This window comes from Marmota marmota, unplaced genomic scaffold (assembly GCF_001458135.2).
Source record: "Marmota marmota marmota unplaced genomic scaffold, marMar, whole genome shotgun sequence".
In the NCBI taxonomy this organism is placed as follows: domain Eukaryota; kingdom Metazoa; phylum Chordata; class Mammalia; order Rodentia; family Sciuridae; genus Marmota; species Marmota marmota.
The window spans coordinates 59,733-68,693 of record NW_026000254.1 but is presented as its reverse complement, the minus strand read 5'-3'; the positions used below and the strand labels follow the sequence as shown (position 1 = coordinate 68,693).

Genomic DNA, 8,961 nt, shown 5'->3' with positions numbered 1-8,961 from the left:
CCTTGGTCTTCCCACCCCACCCCTCGGAAAGGCACCCCCATCACTATCACTGAGAGAACAGGTACCCCCCCCACTCCCAGCCTCTCAGCCACTCTGGCCTGCCTTTCCAGGGTCACTCCACAGCTAGGCTCATTAATGTCTCTCCTGCCTAGAGTGCCCTCCTCATTTCTTTTGGGTCAAGGCTTCCCCAGTTCATGGGCTGTCTTGGGGTAGGGAGGGATCTTAGGACAGGGGCTTCTGTAAGAAAGGTAAAGGGGGGTGGATAAATACAGATATATCCCTGCCCCTGAAGGAAATTATAGGGGGACAGAAAGCCTGGGCAAGGCCAGGTAAAGGAGTGCCAACTTGGCTTACCAATTCATAGAACTAGCCTTGAAGTAAGCCCAGAGTAGATTCTGTCCCTGGAGGGAGGCTTGGAAACTCCCACCTAAGTAATCTGGTTGCAGTCTGCTCCACTTTGGGTGTAGGTAAGGGTGGAAAGGAGGAAGGGATTGAAGGATTGTTGTGAGGAAGGACATTTGGGGCTGACCCAGAAGGCCAAGGGCTACCAAGGAGGGGCTTGTGGCCCAAGGCTTTAGGGGGACAAAAAGAGGTCAGATAGGAATGGACTCAAGTCCATAGTGCCTTGGGGTTTATACCATTATCAGTTACCAAGGCCCAAAAAGAATTCTCATCTTCAGAAGAGTAACGTGAACCTGGGAGAAATTCTGGGGTTGAATTCAGCTCTGACCTCAGGCTCTGGGGTCCAAGGTACTCTGGGGAGTTCAGCTTCTTCCCTACACATCTGAGGGGCTGCTCCTGCCTGCATGACACCTACAGCCCTAGTGGGGCTGGAGTGGGTTTCCATCCTCAGGAAGAAGAGTTATTGGGCTAGGGATCCAGGAGATGGTGTGAGAGAATGTGGCTACGCTCGATCTCTTCGGCTCAAGGAGTTCACTCACATCCTACTCTTTACCTAGTTTTTTGGGCCCATCATGGGGGCCCTTTTCTCTACCCTCTTGGCTTCTCAAATAGATCCTCAAGAAGCACTAGAGAGGTCTGGACATGGTGGGGAGGGAGAGAAGACTGGGTTGGGACCAGCATTAGCCAAAAACGACATTGCACACAACATAGCAATAAACATCCTTGCTCCCTGGGGACCTAGCACCCCTTTTGGTCCCTCTTGTTGGCAGCCTTGGATAAGTTTCTCCCTAAACATCCAGGCCTTGCTAAAGGACTTGGAAGGGGAGGGTGCCTGGGAGCAGAAGGGGCAATAAGAGCTCTGGAATTCTATTTTACAGGACAAATTTCCCCCTTCTGGACAATGTCAGAAGGAGAGACATTAAAGCAAGAAAGCCTGCCTCCTTATCTGTTAGTAGAAAAACCTGCATTTTCAGTTTTGTTTTCTTTTTCTGAATTGTCAGAGAGAGAGAGAGAGAGAGAGAGAGAGAGAGAGAGACTGTAGAAGTAGAGAAGGAGGCTGCAGACACAGGCCCCACAAAACTAGGATGCCTCTTTCCCAGTCCCCCACCCTAGGGTGGTATTGGCAAAGGTGCCTGGATTATGGGTGGTTCGAGGGGCTGGGGCTGGAGCTCAGAAAAGAAGGCTCCTGTATGGGGCCCCACCCCTCCCTTGCTGTTGGCCTCACCATGGTGGCCATGACCTTTTCCCTGCCTGTCTGCCTACCCGCCTGCTTCACATGACACAGTAGGGTTCTCTGGGAGCCGGGGCACCTCCTGTGCCCCAGCAGGGGGCATGAGTCCTCAGGCACTTCTTGAGGTCCTTGTTGAGCAGGAAGCAGACGATTGGGTTGACAGCAGCCTGGGCGAAGCTCATCCAAACAGCGGTGGCCAGGTAGCGGTGGGGCACAGCACAGGCTTTCACAAACACTCGCCAGTAGCAGGCCACGATGTAGGGTGACCAGAGGAGCAGGAAGAGCAGTGTGATCGCGTAGAACATGCGACCCAGCTGCTTTTCACCCTTGACCTCGTCCATGCCCAGCAGCCGCCGGCTGGCCGCATGCCCATTCTGCCGGATACCCAGCAGAGTTGGTGGCATGGGCCCACGGCCAAAGCCAGCGATCCAGTTGGCAGCAGCCTGGCCTGTGGCCCCAGGGCCATGGAATGTCCAGTTCTGGCTAATGGCTGGCACCATCTGCACTGGCTTCATCTTGCGGTGACGGTACTCGAAGAGGAGCAGCTTGCCATAGACAGCATGTGTGGCTGCCATGAGCACGGCCAACATAAGCATGAAGCCCAGCGTGTCATTGGCCTTGAAGTAGCGATGCTCAAAGATGCATTGGTCCTCCTCCCGGATAAACTTGTAGGTGCCCACATCGAAGACGGGTGGGAAGGCCATGGCCACAGACAGGGTCCAGGCCATGCAGATGACAGCTGCGCATGTCCAGAGTGTCATGCGCTTGGCGTAGAAGCGGTGGTGGGCAATGGCCATGTAGCGGGTAACGCTGATGCAGAACAGCATGAAGGCCGCATGGAAGCAAAAGAGCACGGCCATAAAGGCCACAATCTTACAGCTCAGTGCACTGAAGGTCCATGAGGAGCCGTGGCGCACAGAAGCCAGCACAAAAGGGAAGCAGACGGCAGAGCGTATGCCATCAGCTAGGCACAGGTCCAGCAGAAAGTAGTAAGGAGCCTTGTGCAGGGCACGCTCCTTGAGCACCAGCAGGGACAAGATGGCGTTGCCCGCCAGGCTCACGCACATGATCAGTCCCAGCAGCACCAGCTTCACATAAGCCGATGCTGACGGCGGGGACAGTGCGCCGCTCACCTCCTCAGGCTCTCCGGTGGTGTTGGCCATACTGAGGGGCAAGGGCTACTCCCAACCCTAGGGGGTCAGCCAGTCCGATACTTGATGGGCCCTGGGGGACTCCATCAGTTGTCCTGCTGGGCTGCACCTGTAAGTGGGGACAGTGAGGGAGACACAGACACAGAGAGACAGAGAAGTGAGGAAAGGAGAGAAACAGAAAAATGCACACAAATATGCAGAGACAGTAGGAAAGAAAGAGAGAGAAATGGTGACGAAGTTATAAATGGATATAAAACAACACAGATGTGGAAAGGATAAGAGGATAAAAAAGAGTGATTGAAACAGAGATAAATGAGAGACAGTGAGAAATGGGTAGAAAGGAAAGGTGAGGAAGAAACATAGAGGCCAGGGTTAGTGTGTCTGTGAACCCTTCCCACTGACTCCCTAGTTAGGGTCAGGTCCTGAGTCTGGCCCACTCCTGCTCCTACCCCTTCCTTGCTGGGTGCAGATGCTTCATCTCTTTGGATGTCCTCAGTTACCCATTTCCTCCACTTGTGCGTCTGTGGGGACAGGAATGTTGTTGGGGCTCCTTTCCCCCTTTTTAAAGCCTCAAAGTTGTGTTAAAACTTTTTTGACCACCACCCACAGTAAAAAGGATATTTTACACCACAACCCAGTACACATATGTGCATGAACACACACAACTCACCAAGTTTCAAAAAACAGAACTGATCCCATGTGTAGTGTACTCCATTCTATTTTATTACTTTTTTCTTTCTTCCCCCCCCCCTGCAAATCACTTCCTTCCTTCCTTTCTTCCTTCCTTTTGTACTGGGGATTGAACCCAGGGGCCTTTTACCATTGAGCTACATCTCCAGGCCTTTTAATTTTTTACTTTGAGGCAGGGTCTTACTTAGGTGCTTAGAGCCTTGCTAAGTTGCTGAAGTTGTCCTCAAACTTTTGATCCTTCTGCCTCAGCCTCCCTGGTTGATGGGATCATAGGTGTGTGCCACCATGCATGGCTTCTATTTCATCTTTTTTAAAAAAAAAATGCTGGCAGTCATTCATCAAATAGATTTCTGTTTAAAATTTTTTCTTAGGATAACAAGGCTTCTTTAAAAAATTTTGTTGTTGTTGTATATGGACACAATACCTTTATTTTATTTATTTATTTTTATGTGGTGCTGAGGATTGAACCCAATGCCTCACATGTACTAGGCAAGTGCTCTACCACTGAGCTACAACTCTGGCCCCTAGATTTCTTTATTCAAGACCAGATATGCATTCAGCATGTTCCAGGAACAATGGAAAGATTAGTGTCACAAAAGTAGCATAGGTGAGGGAGACAGTGGTAGGAGGTAAGGTCATACACATGTCCAGGGTCAAGTAGTATAGACTGTGGGCCATGAAGAGGACTTTGGTTTTTACTTTGGGTGAGATGAGGAATATGCATGAATACACAGATGAAAGCATGCTTGTATGTGTTCATTCATTCATTGAAAAAATATTTATTTATTGAGTATCTACTGTATGCCAGGCACTATTCTAAGTACTGAGGACAAGACAGATGAACAAGACAGATGAAGATCCCTGCCCTTGTGGAGATGACACTGAAACACAGGCGAAGTTGGTATATCAGATGATGACAAATTCCTATGAATAAACATAAAGGAGGGAAGAAGAATAGGAAGTACTAGGGCTGGGGAAGGTGTTGCAGTCTTTGATGAGGCAGACAGGGAAATTTTCACTGAGAAAATGTTATTTGAGCAAAGACCTGAAGGAAGTGAGGAAGAGAGTCACATGGCTATTTGAGGGAAGAGAAATCCAGGCAATAGGAACAACCTGAACAAAGGCCCTGGGGTGGGGCAATGTATGGCACATTTGAGAAAAAGCAAGGAAGGAGTTGGTAGAACAGAATGAGCAAAGGGCAAGTGCTTCCAGGTGAGGTCAGAAAGGTGGCAAGGAGAGACCACAGAGGCCATGGTAAGGACTTTGACTTTGATTCAGAATGAGATGGGTTTTGAGCAGAGGTGAGGTGTGATATGATTTAGGACTGAACAGGATCCCACTTGCTGCTGAGAACAGATTATATGGTGCAATGGTGGAAGTGGGGAGACTAATCAGGAGGATCCTGAAGTAATACAGGTGAGAGGAGAGGTCACAACACTCCCATTCCTGGTTCTCTCCTTTATTTTTTCTTCCTAGAATTTCTCTTGCTAACACACAATATAATTTATTTTTAAAATATTTTTTAGCTGTAGTCGAACACATAATCTTTATTTATTTATTTTATGTGGTGCTGAGGATTGACCCCAGCACCCCACACATGCTAGGCGAGCACCCTACCGCTGAGCCACAACCTCAGCCCTATATAGGAGTAGTACAGAGCACACAGTAGGTTCTCAGAAAAAATGTCAAATAAATTGACTGAGGGACTAAATGGGCTGGTGAGTAGAGAGGACTCCCTGGGGGCATCCATGTAGGATTTGCTGAAAGAATGGTCTGGGGATTGTGTCTGGTAGTGAGAGTGGCACAGCTGAGCTTGGGGAAATCAGGAGAGGATCTGGTGTGTGCAGGTAGAGAATTTTGGGATTTGATAAGGCAACTGGGCAAGGCCCAGAGGGAAGGTAGCTGAGCTACTTGAACAGAAGCTGGAGAAACTCACAATTGCTATTGGGGCTGGGGCTGGGCTGGGCTGGGCTGGGCTGGAGGAGGTGGAGCTTGAATGGATATTTTCCTACCACCTCCTTCCTAAAGTTTTCTCTCTATACTATTTCCTGACCCAGTCCTACCTAGTCTGCCACAGCCTCCTAGAACCAGTTTGTGGGGTTTTTTTTTGTCTTTTGTTTTTTGTTTGGTTTTGTTTTTTATGGTTCTGTGAAGTCTCAGAGTCATTGGCTTACTGGCATAGGAGGGGTCTAGGACAGGTGTTAGGAGAAGGAGGGGTGGGCTCTCTTTCAGTCCCTCAAGGTCTGAAGGGCAGCCTTCATCTGGGTGTGTGTACATGTGCATACACCCATGCCTGTGCACAAGTATGTGCACATACACACACACTCCTTAGCCTTTAGGGGAGGCAAGAGGAAAGGGACAGAAATAGAGACTGAATGTAAGAGAAATTTAGAGAGACACTTTCTTTAGTGAAAGAAAAGAGAGGTGTGTGTGTGAGAGAGAGACAGATGGAGACACAGGAGGGGGAAAGAGATAAACAGAGAAAGAAGAGAAAGGAAGAGATTGAAATAGAGACAGAAAGGGGAAGAAGAGTGAGAAAAAAGATACAGACAGGCACATAGAGAAACATCACAACAGAAAATGAAAAGGAATAGAGTCAGAGATAGAAAAGGAGAGGGGGGAAGAAGAGGGATGACAACAGAAAGAAAGATCTAGAAGACTAGAGAGAGATGGTAAATGAAAGATAGAGAGACAAAAATAAAGATGGGGGGAAACACAGAGAGACACGCTAAGACTGAGAAGGTGAATAATGAGTAACCTTGAGTCTCAGTAGAAACAAAAGCTAAAACAGAAAAAACCCAAACAAATAATAATAATAATAAAAAACCCTTACAAAACAATGGCAGCAAACAAAGCCCTGGTGTTTCTGGGAAAACTGGGGAGATTGTTGTAAGTGATGATGGGGTGCTCCTGAGCACAGACTAGCAGCCACAACTGGGTCCCAGCTAAGGCTAAGGATGTGTGTGCACCCACAGATCACACCTGTGCTGGTGCCTGGGCACTCTCACATGCAAACATACACACTCACAGATTTCCACAAACACAACCTGTGGCTATGGAGCCTTTTGGACAGCAACCAACTCATACATGAATAACAAACACATTCTCTCTCTCTCTCCTGGGCACATATGCACACACAAGCGCGCACGCACGCGTGCACACCACACACACACACACACACACACACACACACGAGATGGAAGTCGATCTTATACTCTGCCTCTTCACACAGGGACACAGTGTACAATGCCTAAGAACCAGTGCCTTTCTCAACAAAGCCATTACTGCCCCCTAGGGGACATTTTGGAAATTTGTAGGAGCATTTTTGGTTGCCACAATAATGGAGTGTAAGGTGTCCTATTTAGGGGTCCAGGGCAAGGATGCTGGCCAGCCAGTGATCTGCATGGCAATACCACACCACCACCATATGTCCTGCATCCCCTAGGACTTTGAACTTATAATTAACAGAAGCTAGACTGTAACCTACTTCAGTCAAATGCCATTTCTTTTTTCTGGTTCTAACAGTCAAATGCCATTTCTTTTTTCTGGTTCTAATATACCCTGAATTATCCAGGAATGTGTCTGTCTTTGTAAGTTGAGATGAGACTGTACTTTGGTTTGTGGTGCACTTCCCTTGGCACGATTTACTATTTTGTAAACTCTCATCCAAATGATTTTGCCTATCATTTTCCTGAACTTTCCCCCATCTCCTAAATCCATATTTATTTATTATAGGGTCTTATGAGCCACTAATTTCTTTCTTGAATATCCTAAAGAGTGCCACACCCAAGCATTTACATATTGAAATATACATTATTTTCTTATAAATCATTTCCCTTTTATTTCACATTAGTATTATAGTTAATAAAATATGCATATTGTATAAAATACTATATGAGCCCAGTGTGGTGGTGCACTTAAAATTCTAGTGACTTGGAGCCAGGGTTGTGGCTCAGTGGTAGAACGCTTGCCTAGCATGCATGAGGCACTGGGTTCTATCCCCGGCACCACACAAAAATGAAAACAAATAAAATAAAGGTATTGTGTCCATTTATAACTTAAAAAAATTCTAGTGACTTGGGAGGCTAAGGCAGCAGGAACACAAGCTTGAGGCAAATCTGGGCAATTTCACAAGATCTCATCTCAAAATAAAAAAATAAATAAAAAGGATTGGGGATGTAGCTCAGTGGTAGAGCACCTGTGGGTTCAATCCTTAATAACATACACACACACACACACAAACAAAAAAACTGTATGGATTTTCTTTTTGAAATTGCATGTGTAGAGTGCTTATATTATTTAAGAATTCTGTCTCCAGATAGTAAAAGGATATTACAAATAGGTTACATTAAAAAGTGCATTGGGGCACCACCCACTACTGTAATCCCAGCAATTTGGGATTACAATTTGGGAGGCTGAGGCAGGAGGATTGCAAGTTTGAGATCAGCATCAGCAACTTTGAGAGACCCTGTCTTGAATAATTAAATTAAATTAAAAGGGCTGGGGAGTAGCTTAGTGGTAAAGCGCCCTGGGTTTGATTCCTAGTACAAAAAAAAAAAAAAAAAAAAAAGCCAAATTGGATTCTTGGTGGTATTTCATCATTAATTTATTTTTAAAAATATTTTTATGTGGTGCTGAGGAGTGAAACTAGTGCCTCACAAATACTAAGTAGGCAAGCACTCTACCACTGAGCCACAATGCCAGTCCTCATCATTAATTTCTACCTTTCGTTTTTAGGTAAAAATATTCATCAGTAAATGAATGAAATGTGACTTAACTGAGTTGATTCAGTAAAGGTAAATCTAGGCCTTCATGGCAGGGAAATTGTCCCACACTATATTTGAGACCAATGAGGTTAAGGGAATAGGAAAGGGGACACTTTCAACTATTGCTATTAGGAAGTACTGGGGTGTAGCTTAATGGTAGAGTATGCATGGGGCCCTGGGTTCAATTCCCAGTGCCTATCCCCCCCATACATACACACACAAAAAAAACCCTGTAGTTCTCAATTATTGCTATTAGGGACATACTAATGAAAGGTCAAAGGACATTGAGATGACACTAACCTAGAAGACTGTTGAATCAAAAGAGTTTTCATCTTAATAGTGATGCATCTGTGGGTGTCATCTAACTGTGCTTAGTTTATAACAGTCAGAAACCCTGAAGAGAAATGAAAGAAGTACCAAAATGAACTAAGGTTGAAATATGCAAATTGGTACATGAATATTTTGAGATACTGTGGAAACTCTGCATAAGTCTATCAATGCTGCTGTTTGCTGGCAGAAAGTTTGTTCTGATAATACTGAGTTTCATTCACCTGTAAAAGTTGGCCTGTAAACCAGCATCACTTCCACAGTAAATGATGCTGTGTGAATTTAACTACATCCAAGACACTCCTCACCTATCTTTCAGCTTTCTCTGAAGAATTGGGATCGGTACAACCTTCTCTGGTGTTTTAAACCTACTTGTGTAGGGATTTTGTAAAAA

General features: G+C 45.9%; 1 protein-coding gene across 1 annotated transcript in view; it reads right to left on the bottom strand.

The window, feature by feature from the left end:
• Nucleotides 1-966: 966 nt before the first annotated feature.
• The window catches only part of Gpr173 (G protein-coupled receptor 173), a 19,488-nt gene continuing 11,493 nt past the window's right edge, over nucleotides 967-8,961 (bottom strand). The window contains exon 2 of the mRNA XM_015506552.2: nucleotides 967-2,893. Within this exon, the coding sequence (XP_015362038.1) occupies nucleotides 1,675-2,796 (1,122 nt within the window). The 5' untranslated portion in view covers nucleotides 2,797-2,893 and the 3' untranslated portion in view covers nucleotides 967-1,674. The remainder of the gene's footprint in view (nucleotides 2,894-8,961) is intronic.